Source organism: Calonectris borealis, chromosome 2 (genome assembly GCF_964195595.1).
Source record: "Calonectris borealis chromosome 2, bCalBor7.hap1.2, whole genome shotgun sequence".
NCBI classification, from domain to species: Eukaryota; Metazoa; Chordata; class Aves; order Procellariiformes; family Procellariidae; genus Calonectris; species Calonectris borealis.
The window spans coordinates 135,325,759-135,339,420 of NC_134313.1; the positions used below are offsets into that span (position 1 = coordinate 135,325,759).

At 40.4% G+C, this 13,662-nt stretch overlaps 1 protein-coding gene across 2 annotated transcripts in view; it reads left to right on the plus strand.

Annotated features, from left to right (window-relative positions):
- IGF2BP3 (insulin like growth factor 2 mRNA binding protein 3) overlaps positions 1–13,662 on the plus strand; it is a 116,655-nt gene that overhangs the window by 20,188 nt on the left and 82,805 nt on the right. For both annotated transcript variants that reach the window (XM_075143587.1, XM_075143588.1), the window contains exon 3: positions 5,131–5,179. In XM_075143587.1, the coding sequence (XP_074999688.1) occupies positions 5,131–5,179 (49 nt within the window). The remainder of the gene's footprint in view (positions 1–5,130; positions 5,180–13,662) is intronic.

The following is a 13,662-nucleotide window of genomic DNA, read 5'->3' on the forward strand; positions in this document are numbered from 1 at the left end:
TTAACATTGTGTGTAGTTCATATGGCTGCTGAAATAAGAGAGTATTACGTGGCGTTATTGTTGAGAAATGGGAATTAAGGAGCAGGAGGCAGCAGGTCTCTGGGGGAGGAAGGGAGGATGGCGAGAAGGGTCTGGTAAGGGTGTGGGTACAACAACAGTATGGAAGTGCAGTCACTTCAATACTTGTGTGTATGTTCCCCTCTGAAACAGTCAAATTTTGATACACCTATGAGATACAAAAAAAAAAAAAAAAAAAATTTGGACTGTGAGCAAAAGCATAATATTTTATTCTTCTTTGCTTTATAATTGTCTATCTTCTGTTTTTTAAAATTATTATCCCTTAAGGGCAGGTGTGGGTCTTAACATGATTTGCCTTTGCTGAATGTCACATAAAGCATGCAGTGAGATTGTATTAGTGAGTGAAAGTGTACAGTGAGATTTTATTTAACGTAGGGATGCAAAAATGGACAATTTCTGAGAACTTTTTAACCCAAGAGGATTTTGATAGCTTGAAGGAAAAAAGTGATGTATATGGGGAGGGCAGAGAGAGAAGGAAAGAGTACATATAAAAGAAAGAGAATGCTGAAAATGTGGGTTTTCTTCTTCCCTCCTCCCACCACCTGTCCCCTAAGACACGTTTAGCATTTTTTCACGTGTGTGGAGGGTTCTTATGGTCAGGAGCACTAGGTGTCCCTGCACATGTGTTCTCTGTATTTACATATGGGAGATTACCCCTTCAGAGATCACTAAGATGGCTTTTAGCAAAGTCTCTATCTTTATGATACTTTGCCCTTTCTGTCTCTGTGCACACATGTAGCACAAATATGCTGCTTTCCTTGTGAAGGAGCACAATGACATCTTTTTGTTTTACCTGCTTTCAGTGTTGCAGAGATATTCATGTCGCCCAAACACAAGGCTCCATGTCTCAACATCCCCAGAATAAATATGTTGACGTATAGCCATCAGCAGTGGCTTGAAGTAACTGAATCCAGTTACCTGCATAATACCTGAAAAGAAGAATTAGAATGTGTGCAATTCCTCTTAAGGAAAGTAAATTATTGTCAAATAATTACTTATGGACTAGCCTTATACAGAAACCAGAGAAGTCTGTTTTCGTCTTACCCAATAAAAGGTGTTTTGGGTGTCTTTGAAAAAGAGAAAAAAGTGGGAGTACCTGTTCACATGCTGTGAACTATAGGTAGCTTTCAAAAACCTTCATATGATACAGAGCACAAACATTATTTGCCCAGACTTTTTTCAGTTGACATCTATTTGCTATGCCTATTTAGAATGGAAGAAATGAATTAAGAAAACTGCTTAAACTGGAAAAAGTGCATACACGAGGCTTACATGAGTCACATTGATGAGATATGCTGGCAATGTTTTACTAAGGATTTATTAAGACTGGGTGAGCTATTTATTAAATGAAACTATTGTAATAAAATACCTTTGTGGAATTTGAAAGGACTATTTCTTGTCTTTCACATCTCGTATGACTGCAAGTAGTTGTAAAGTAACAAAACTTAAGATTATTTCAAAACAAAATAAAACAAAACCCTCTGTGGGTTTATGCTGTCTGGGATGTGATAGCTATAGGAGCTTTGCATATACCGTACTTTGAAGAAAATAGGGTTATGAGGAAGATGGAAAGCACCCTAAAAGAGCTGACATTGTCTGAGATGGGAGGGTATTTCCAGGAAGATGCTCCCGTATTTTTCTCTTTCCCTTCCCCACCTATTGTGTAGAGTTTTGTCCCTGTGCAAAAGCGTGCTTTCTGAAGTCGGAACCCGTCCTCGCGGAAGCTGTTGCTGCTCCGGTAAATTCAGTCAGACCCAGCTTCGTCCCTTACTCTTTGCTTTATGTTTACATTTGGTTTGGGATTTTTCTTGAGGAAGTTGAGAGCTGATTCTCCATGGGTTCACGTGCATGCAGTAGAGGCGACTGCAGATCGTTAGTGCCGCCCTGCAGCGAGGAGCTGTGTGGGGCTGCCAAAGCGCAGGAGACGGGCAGGAGGAGCGATCTCTCTGAGCACGAGCTGTGCAGGTTATCGCAGTTTGTGGGGGATTCCGTCTCTGTCTGCTCGCTGCTAGTTCAGTGTTCGTTCTGGTCCTGGGAATACAAAAGCACCTCTGTCATTTCTGTCTATTCTTTCTGTGTGGGGAGAAGGGCAGAGAGGGAAAGGGGTTACAAGCTTTATGTATTTTTAGGTAATTTTAAGAAATATATTTAATTTTTTTTTTAATAGGAGCTTATAGTAACTGAAATGGAGATGTCTCAAAGGTGCTCATGATCGTTTATCTTACGCTGGTTCTGTGTGATTCCTCTCTTGGCCATGCAAAGCTTTATTCATTTTTTTTTCCCTATTGCTAATTGTGATACAGGAATAATGTAAAAAAAAAAAAAAAAAATTAAATTTTCAATTGCATCAATAAACACGAGACTTCAAACTTGTGCGTTGGGTGACAAGTTAAAATTACTTGCAGCGCAGCCAAGCAACTGATGAAGGTGTAAATAGTATCAAATTAAATGGTTCGTATAACTGTTCTTGTATTTTTGAATTTTTGAAGTCGCCTTACAGTTTTGTACAATAGGTGTCTCACTATTGCCATAAATTGAGGTGCACAGTGGGACTGTACCCATTTTGTACTTGACTTGCCATTTCCGTTGGGGCTTTATGAATGTGGTAGAAGAACTGATAATTTTAAGGTGGCGTTTCTTCCTTGCTGCTCCTCCTCCTTTTCAGGATACTGAAGTTATTTTTGTGCTACAAATGTTGGTTGGCAAAGTTTTAAATTGCATCAAACTTTTCAGTCCCCCGAAGCCATATGGGAAGGGGAAAAAAAAAAACCCAAACCTTGTGTTGTGTCCTTTGTTGTTGAGTAAGCGTAGCGATTGCTTTTTTTTTTTTGATCCATCTTTCAGGTGTTGGGCAGTAAAGGAGAAGATATGTAGGTTTTCCTTCTGAAATGAAATGTGAGGTGGCAGTTGTGTGTGTGAAACTTGTGTTCCAGTGCACCTGGAAAGGACTTTCCCCTCTCTTTCTCACCAGTGGATACACACTGCTCAGCCTGAGCATTTGCTGCTTCACTTGGCATGGAGCTGGGGTGAGACCTGTTGTTGATATGCTGGCTGGGCTGTTGTGTGCTCAGATCCTTCTGTGAGGGGCACTCCTTGCTATGAAACTCTCATGAATTTTAATTTGAATCTATAAGTGTGAGAGACTAATGGCACGACACAGTTTGAAGCACACTGAATAGCGTATTGGCTGCCAATTTTGTGGTTTGGGATTTTTCTGCATTAAAATTTCCCAGTATTTTTAATATTGAATGAACATCCCCTTTTATGTCCTACTTTAGGATCCAACTGTAAAGTTTCAGGTTTCTGTGTGAGATTATTTTGATATTTCAGAGCAGTATATCGCTACTTTAGGGTGATTGTTTTGTAGCAGTATCACTAGCTGAGATTACAGTTTAAGGAAATCTTTGCAGACTTCAAGGAAATTTTTCTCCTTTCCTATTACAGTGAAGCAGCTCCTGACTCTTTCTTTGCTTTATTGGAAATGAAAGCTTAGAGTTGTATGTGATTTGGGTTTTCGTCCTCCCTTCCTCACCTATTTATATGATAAAATGCTGAAATCAGCTCTTGCTTGCTTGAGAGGGAGTGAAAACGCTAAGAAATGCTGCACAACCGAGACCTGTTCATCTTTTCCGGAGAAAGCGTACTTGTTGCTTGATCTCATGGTCACTGTAGTGTTGGGGGTGACACCTCCATGTGAGAAGTTTGGGCAAGGTGGCTTTGTGCTGTAAGCTCTGGCTGCGCCTTGAACAAAGCCTGTTGAGAAGAGCACTTTAAGATGTAAAACACTCGCTGCAGGCCTGTGTGGGTGGGTGGGGGTAGTGGTGGTAAGGAAAGGGGTGTATTTTAAAAGGATCTGAGGGGGTAAATGAAAGCTTTAGATTTTATTGCTAGATGGAAACATCTCTAAAACTTGTTTTGTTGCAAGATTTTACAGGCCTTTATAAGTTTAACAAACTTCTATTCTGTTATAAAAAGTCCTTAAAATGCGAAGCATTTTTCTGCGAGAGGTCAGTATTGAGCAATTAAAGCACTAAGTAAAACTGCGTGCTTGGACACAAGACACTTATTTTAGCTGCTTTGGTGAACCAAAATGTAGTTGAGACCTTCTAAGCTAGACTGCTCTGTGTTGTCCCCTCTCCCTTCCGAAGATCTTCCCAGGCTAGCCAGACTGACCCAACCAGCGTGCCCTACCTGAGCCCAGCTGAAACTGTGTTAATCTACACATTCTTGTAAATCCCAAGGGTTTTGTGGCATCTCTGGCATTTATTTGTTCTCTCACTTTGGGGGAAGGGAAGAGACAAAGGACTTGGCTGTGAAGGCAGCCAGCACACTGCCAGGCTTTGCAGTAGCACTTCAAAGTGAATGTTTTGTTTACTAGATAAGCGAAAATTGATGTAAATTGGGGGTGCAAATACAATGAATTTATTGATTCTTACCCCCTCCTCCCGATCAGAGATGGAGAATGTCAGCCTTATAAATGTTAGGGTATAGTCTGTCGTTAGGCTTATGAAAAGCTTAATATCAAAGCAAATGTATTTGTTCAAATTTATATTCTCTTCCTTGAAGGGATGTAGAATCCTGAAGTATCTTCTTGGTGAATTAAACAAACCGAACAAAAAAAAACCCCACACAAAAAAAAAACCAAACAAAAAAAACCTAAAAGAAAACTCTTAAAGTGTGTGGAAGAGAACGCAGTACAAATACATGGGATTATCACACCCATTTATAACGGAGAGAGTTAGATATAGATAGATAAGGAAGGCCTTAAAGCTGAAATAGAAATAGTCTTCAAGAAAAGTGGAGACTTCATGAAATGTAACAGCTGTCAAATGTGTAACAAGTATTTCTGTAACAGCTCTTTGGACTTGAAATTGTTTTGACCTGACATTCCCCCCCAGCGATCTGTTGGGGTTTTTTTGAGTTGTGTATTTGGTTTTGCCCCTCTAATACAACAGATGCTTAAATGCGGACACTGCTATGTATAGTCTATCTTGCAATAATGTTTTCTTTCTGTGTCTTTTTTTAAAACTATTTTCTTTAATTTATCTGCAGGAGTCGGAAGCTTCAGATCAGAAATATCCCGCCTCACTTGCAGTGGGAGGTAGGAAGTTACTTTAAAAATTGATATCTGTACTTAAAACTGTGTTTCTGTTTCTCTCTTTATCCACAAGACTTTTCCCCTTCCCCCACCTTTCACTTGCTCTGCACACACCACCCATTCTGTTCTGGGGGAAAATCCTTTGGAAGAGGGAACAATAGAGCCTTCTAAGCAATTCAGATAACTGCCTTCATTTCTGCTTTCCGAGTTAACCATAAAAAATGTTGAAATGGATTCTTTGGTGAATGCTGACTTCCTGATGCAGTCACTCTCTTTGACTGAAAGCTTGTCTGTTTTGGACCTTGCTGGTGTGTGAGTTCAGTAAACTTAATACAAGTTCATATTTAAATACTTGGCCAAAACCTTTACAAAAGCAGAAATTTAATGCTGATCCTTTTTCTTTGATTTTTTTTTTTCCCCTTGCTCCTCTATAGTGGTGGCATTATGGCAAATTGTTTGCTCATGCTATTATGAGGTTATTGCCTCTCACCGATATATTGTGTACTTGCTGTTTACACTCCACAAATAGTGTTATAATTTTTGCAGTAGATGGGCTACTGCGAGAACGGATCTGTTTTCTTTACTGTTTTTCTACCTTGTATGTGTTTAAAATGTTGTTCTCATGTTTTACTAGTGGTAAGTCATCCTTTTGCTTGAGGGAGATTGGAGGGTGGAGGGTTTGAGGATAAAGCTCTGGTAGCCTTGTTCTCTGAGCACGTTTGGTCTGCCTTCTTCATTTGACTTTCCATCTGCAGCTACTTTGTTTGCACTGCCTGATTGCTTCCTAGCTTTGGAGAAAAATGGAGGCATTGCTCTGTCCAACCCAGGCTGCCAGCCACAACGTTTCTGTAAGATATCAGCACACACCACCTCTCATTGCTTCAGTCTGTCCTTCTGGTGTGTGCTGTCCATAAAAGCTTTTCCTCTGCACTTCCCGAAGCTTGAGCTCCCCTCAGTTGAACCGTATCCACCTGATACCTTTTATTTCAAATTCATAACTGCTTCTTTGTCAAGCTTTTGGGAAGAGTAGTAATAGAAATGGTTGAGGGTGACTGATCTGAGGATTAACTTATTTTTTGGTACAAACTTCCTGTGAGGATTTTGTGTAGGAATAGTGAGTATCAGAGCAGAGGCATATGATTCAGAAAAACGTGAATAAACACAGATGTAACACTGTTGAGCAGAGTACATCAAAATGCTTCTACCTGCTCGTCCCTCCTTACACATATGTAGTTATTGCTGCTTGTGTGTTACAGGTATCTACCCTGTTTCCCATCTGTTTCCTGATTTTTAAATTATTTCCCTCTCCTTCTCCATTGCTGCAGTTTCTGTGGTGACATCTGGTCTCAGACAGATGTTCCCTCTGCCCCACCTTTTTAAAACGCTCTGTCTTCCTAAAGTTCCCAAAGAAGAGTTAAAATTGTCCCAATTAACATCATCTGAACCTTGCCTAGATATCCTGAAGTTGCTTGTACAGACCTGATCCTTTGTCTGGGTGCAGAATTTAGAGGGATTAGGCCCCAAAATAACTTCTACAATACTTTTGCATTCTCTTACAACATCAGGGCTGCTTGCCAAGTATGGTTTGTCCGCAAACTTCTTAAAGTTTTTCTTTTGTAAGTGCTGGTGGTCTGTCACTTCTGCACTAAGCAGGTAAGTTTTGCATGCTCTCACAAGAGTGCTGATGACAAAATACAGCAACTGATGATTAAATTAATTAGGGAATTGTCTTATGTCAAGCTTACCTTGGGCTCTGGTATCTTTTTTTGGTGCTAAAAGACCTTGCAAAAACTTCTTTCAGCTCTGTAAGAAAGTTTTGTATGATTCCCCCTTAAAACAAGTCTTTCTTGCAACCAGTTTCTTGGGGAGAGTAAAAGTTTATACATGCAGAGAGGGATTTATATCGAAGCAATGTTCTTGCATAATGTTTTCGGAGGGGATGGGGGGTGGGGGGTGTGTGTGGCAGCTGGAGCAATTTTACTTAAATTATTTCTTATAGTCCCTCTGTGCCAATCTGCTTGCCTCATCACTCCTTTGTTAATTGCTTGAATCAAGACTGACTTCTTCTAATGGGTGCGAAATCCTTAAAACCAAACCAAAAACAACTGATGAAAGAGGTCTCTAGGTTAGCTCAGTCTATCAGCCCTCATGTATGTTCGATATTGAAATACAAAACACACTTAGTGCCCTGCAACAGCTTTTTACAGTGACATAGGGATATGTGAAAAGAACGGAAGAAAGATTAATGTTCTTGTGAATTTTTTTTTCCTAGTAATAACCATTATTAGGAAGGTTACCTTGTCATTCTTTGCAGAATTATTTTCTTAAGACAATTATTTCAACAGCGCTTTTTAAAACTTTGTTCTTTATAGAAAACAAGCATTTTACTTGGGAAGCCTACAGGTGTGCCCCAGCAGTCAGTGTGCATGCCTCTAGTTTGGTGCTTCATGGCTGTTCTTGTTGCCAGTGTGTCACACAGTGGTACATGTAAGTCCTGGGCCAGGTGGGACTGAGACCCTGCAAGGGACTCTGTGCATACCCACACCCAACAGAGGTGGTCCTTGGCTTATAACAAATCCCCACAAAACCTCTTATAATAAGGGGGGCATCCATAGTGTTCTCAAATGCAGCTCTTTGGGTTTGAAGAAAGCAGGTCTGGAAGAGCGGTAGGGATGCTGGTCCCACAGGAATGTAGCTGAACCGTTTGTAGTGTGCAGTGTAACAGAGTTTGATAGTAGCTCCCGCTCTTGAGAATAGTATTGCCTCCTCGTTTTCAAAACCAGAAAAATGTTCAGGGGATAAGTTGAAGCTGAATCTGAATTGAGAATGTTTTGCGATACATCAGCTGACGAAGGTGTCCCATCATCAATATAGGTGCTTTGCTCTCCATGCAGATGGGAGCTGGCTCTTAAGATTCATGAAATGATGGAGTAAATGAGTTTACTGTGAAAACCTTGAAACAGTTTCACTGGTGTACCTTCTTATCTTTCTAAGAGGCATGTGTGCCTATTTAGTAAAATCTAGTGCCTTTAGTAGCATGGAAGAGAGAAAATATTGAACTTTAGTGCTAATGAAACCTTGACCTCCCCTTAAAAGAAACTGGGTATCCTGAAGACTCATGTGAGGTTGGGCACTTGACCTATAGTTATTCCATATAGATTGGGAAATAAACAGCGGGTGTAAATGGCCACAGAGTAACAAGCATTTATTAATAAGACTTTTCATAAACGAAGTACAGAAATTCAGATTAACTGTCTGCTTTTCTGGCTGCCTTTTTGGAGAAAAATGTTCCAACTAGTTTTCTCCTTCACATGGGTTGAAGTTGCTGAACAAAATACTGACTCTTACAACCAGCCATAGCAATTGGACTTGTAGTTGTTTCCTCTGCCTAATGCAAGAGTTCACTGTGTACTTATCAGACCATCATGGTAGAAGTAAAAAAGGCAAGATAACCCTTTTAGACCATATTCAGGGCTAAGTGGTAGAAGAAAGGCAGATAATGACCTGCTATAATCTGCTGAGTTACTACATTGAAACAAAACCACAAGGCTGCTATCCTGAAGAGCTCACTCTTAAAGTGCAGCTGTAAAAGATAACATTTTAATGTATTCTAAGGCATTCAAGGTTAAGTTTGTACAAAACTTGCCTGGTAATTAATTTGAACTTCACAAGAAGATTTTTGGCAAGGTTCTGCAGGTTTCTGTACTTGTGGGTTGGGTACTCTTGTACTCCTTGTGCAGCTAGGAGAAACTGGAGGTGGAGGGAAGGCTGCATCTCTGTCTGCACTAAGAAAATTTAGGACTTGCCTCAGATTGAAATTGGAGTCTGGACTGGTAGGGGCTTGTCCAGGATCATGTTCTCTACTCATCCAGGAGGTCATTTGCATTTTCCCCCCTGCCCTCACTGGACTGTCTGGGTTTGAGGACTCTGGATCAGTGCCCATGTTCCATAAAAGCATCATCACTTCTGGAATGCATCTTCTTCCTTTTATTCTGCTTGCATATAAATTACATATAGAGGTTATTGTATCAATTTAGTATTTTGAAGGACATGATCAGATTTTATTTTTTAAATAAATCAGTTTCACTTCTTATGAAGTCTGTTTGGTGAAGCAAGTCCTCAAACAATTACTGCACCTTTTTTAGTGATAGTAGGTGGGTATCATCTTTTCCCCCCATTTCCTCTCCTTACTTGTCAAATACGAAGTCCAGATTGATGCTAAGAATCATGACCAGGCATGAAGGATTTGGCACACCACCTTTTCCCCATTTTCCACACATACCAGTCACATCTCTTTCCCACTGGAAAAGCACCCTTGCTCTATGGTCTCTGCAGAAAAGTAAATAGATCTCTATTACTCTTTCCTGAACTGCAGTCTGTAACATACTGTTTTGACTCCTAATTTGTAATTGCAAGTAATCTCTCACTTAGCTTGTGAGTATTCAGCACTGGAGGTGTATTTGCACCTAGATTTGCACATCTAGATATGCCTTCTAGAAGGAGGTCTAGATGTGGTGATTTTAAACTGAAGTACCTAGTTTATTTCTGATTCAAGACAATGGGGATCCAAGTAGAGTTCTTCTGAGGAGGAACCACTATGTGAAATGTCACCTTTTTTTTTTCTCTTTCTTTCTTTTAAAACATTTTAAAACTAGCTTCCTCAGTGTAGAAGATGCTTCAAGAGATTTTCTTTCCAAATATTTTTTCCATGTTTACTGAATAAAGCGCTAGAGAACAGACTTTCAGGACACAGATGGTGCTAGAAACAGCACTTGCTGGCTCAGCAGGAAGGTAGCTGTTGAAGAGTTCCCACTTATCTTCTGTGGACTTATTTCCTTATCAGTTTGTATGGAGCATATAAACAGATAAATAGATACAGTGTTGAAGAAATTCATAACAAAAAAGGTAGACTAAAAGCCCAGCCTGTGGAGCGTGAACCTGTTGAGCGAGCAGAGAAGCAAGAAAAACACTGTGAATGTGTATTCCTAGCTTTGCTGTGAGACTTGCAGGTTGCTTTCAGGGACAGAAATGTGTGGGAAGGGAGGTCTGATTTAGCTCTTCTAAAGGCAAAAGGATGTTACTAAACAGGGTTTGCATTTCCTCACTTTTTCATGGAAATGAAAAACAAAGTCTCATAGTTATGCTGAGACCTCTGTTTTAGATTCTCCAAGCAGAAGTAGTAATGGAAAAGGATTTCTGGATCAGAGTTGCAATGTGAGTGCAGGTTCTGCATTGAGATTTCTGTCAATGCAAGAAAGGTTTGAGCCATATCCACCCATCTGCATATTTTGTAAGACAACTTTCAGTTTCTTTAAAAGAATCAAGACTGATTCTGATGGTAAGAAAATGTTAGTAAATCTCCTTACAGTGCACATAGAATCATAGAATCATACAGGTTGGAAAAGACCTCTAAGATCATCGTGTCCAACCGTCAACCCAACACCACCATGCCCACTACACCATGTCCCTAAGGGCCTCATCTACACGTCTTTTAAATACCTCCAGGGATGGTGACTCCACCACTTCCCTGGGCAGCCTGTTCCAAGGCCTGACCACTCTTTCAGTAAAGAAATTTTTCCTAATGTTCAATCTAAACCTCCCTTGGCACAACTTGAGGCCATTTCCTCTTGTCCTATCGCTAGTTACTTGGGAGAAGAGACCAACACCCACCTCGCTACAACCTCCTTTCAGGTAGTTGTAGAGCGCGATGAGGTCTCCCCTCAGCCTCCTCTTCTCCAGGCTAAACAACCCCAGTAACATAACTGTTTGTCCTAAGGATCTGTAGTAGTTTGTGATGCTTCTTTGATTAAAACAGCTAAACTGTGTGGGGTGGGTTGTGTTTTTTTTTTTTAATCTAGAGATGGAGTGTAAAAACTAATCTTGCTGAATGGTACCTGCTTATGATGCAGCTTATTCTAGAATACCAAGGATATGAAGAGAACAGGTGGAGAACTTGTGGGTTTTAAGAAAGGAAAAGAAAACCATGAAACCATTGCAATTAAGAATAAATTAGGATTATACAAAGCAGATATTTCTCATAAAGGGGAGATGCAGGAATGAGCTGAGCTACAATGAAAAGAATTCTAGAAGAAAGATGAATCAACAGTAAAGAGGTTTAAAATGTATTGAAATATGATCTTTCACCTCAAGACTCCTCCAAGAATCCTAACTTAATGTAGTGCTATAAAAATAATGTATAGCTATAAAAATGCTAGCAGAATGCTAAGCATGCACAAATTTGCTGCTGCTGCCTGCTAGGTGTGGGATTCTCTGGTAGGGATCTTTGTTTTCTGTTTCCTCCTCAGTGTGCTACATCAGGCACTAAGCTGTACTTTTTGCCAATTACTACTAGTCCTACTCAGCAGGAGAATGAAGAACAGGTTAGTCTGTTCACTCTGCAGCAGTCTTTTACATATTTGAAGACCTATGATGTTTAGGGAGGGTTAAGGATAGAGTTTAAGTTCTTTCAATCTCTTCTCAGGACTCTTATTTCTAAGCAATTGTTTGTTCTTAAGTCTCTCACCTGGGAATGCCCCATGAGGCTTCTCCAGAGTAGTTTCTGTAGTTTAAGATCATTTTGAGCTCTTATCTTGTCTTCTGGTACGTTTGCACTCCATTTCAGCCTTGTGCCGTCTTCAAATTTAATAAACACAAACCTGATACAACACTAGGTGTGGTGGTCCCTGCAAACCCTATGAAATAGAGCTCTTTAGTTTGATATTAGGCTGGTAATGACTATTACCTGGCAGTGATCACAAGGTCAACTTTTCACCTGCTGTTGTAGCATTGGCTGTGTTTACCTTATGAGTCTGTTGTATGGGACAGTGTCAAAAGCCTTCTGAAGAGAGATGCCCCCCCATACATAGACTGCTAATTCTGTTATAATGAGGAACTGCAGAGATTCATCAAGAATTATGTACATCAAACAAAGGTTGAATGTTTATCACCCACTTATTTTGATTCCTAGCTGCAGGATAGAGGTTAGAGCTGCCCCTAGGGCAGTGCAGAGCCCCTGGGCAGCACTGTCTCCTGGTCTTCGATCAATACCCAGGGGAGCATGGGGGCTGCCTTTGCTCCTCTCCTGCCAAGAGGAAAAAAGAGGATGGTCATCTTTCCTTTCTGCTATCTGACCTGGGCCCCACACTCTGAATTAACTATTTTGCTTGAGCTGCACATATTTCCCATTGTCTAGATGGGCTTAGCAGCAGGTGAGGCAATCTGATATAGGAAAGTGACCGTGTCTGTGGCAGACCACCCAATTTTGCACTTAAGACAACGTACTGGCTTATGTTGGGATTTTAATTGCCTGGCTTAATTATAGGGGGTGATATTTACAGGTATATGTGAGGTAATAAACACCTTTTGCAGGTGTTTAAAATACAGGGTGTGGGAGTGAATGTCCTTGAATAAACATGCAATAAGCATATTTCTCACTTGCAATGATTTATTCATACGAGTGTGTTGGCTACAGCGGTGCTGATAATTGTCTTACAGTTGTTATAAACAAGGGGAAAAATCTAATGGGGAAAGTAATTTTCTTTGAGAATTGGACTACAGAATTTTTTACTTAAATAAATCAGGATCTTATTAAAAGTAGTTGATAGTGAAGCTTTTATCAAACGTCTACCCCCATTTAAGAGTTAATATCCCAGATGCCCCCACTGAAGATATTTTGCTGTGCTTTTATTATAGTTGTAGGCTTAGAAAAGTAGCACTGTGTTAGTTAACATAACTTTTTTCTTTAGGAAACTTGTATTGCAGTAGCATAAGTAAGGAATAGAGAAGTTAGAGGTGAGGTCAGGGCTCTGTTGTGCTAAGCACCTAGAAGATATGGAAGGTGGTCTTCTAACCACAGGAACTAGACATAACGTTAGTACTCTGTTGCAAAGAAATCAGAAGACTCACCAGGTCAGAGCTGGCTTGACTGACACAGTTTAGAAGTGTGAAAGTTGCTCTTCTTCCAGGTGGCCAAGGTGATAAGTTGAAAGAATAGGAAGTAGAAGATTTTTGGGCTCGTGCTGCAGGAAATGTGGTGTCCGATGGTTGTTCAGGCAGCCACTTCGACTCGTGTGGCAGAGGCAGGAAGGTTGGCTGAGCAACTTTTGAAGAAGGTGCCGCAGCTTTTTGACCAGAATATTAAGCAAGCTGGAATAACTGCTGGCTTCTCTGAATATGCTGAGTAGTAAGCTGCAGTGACTTCAGGGCATGGTTTGTGAGCTGTTGGTTAACCCTGCTGTGAAGGGGGGAAGGACAAGGAGTGAAGGGGAACATCCACTTGGACCTGAGACTTTTAATCTGTTGTTTCATCTGAGCCATACAGCTTTGTGATTCAGTGAGTTGTCTAGATCTCCATGTTGCAGTATGAACTGCTTTTGGCTGCGACAGGCTCTAATGTCAAAGCACGGAAAACAAGTGAGTTTTAAGTGTTAAACATGGCCATTCCAATTAAGACGTGCAGAAGCTTTATGTCTTTGGAGACTGCATTT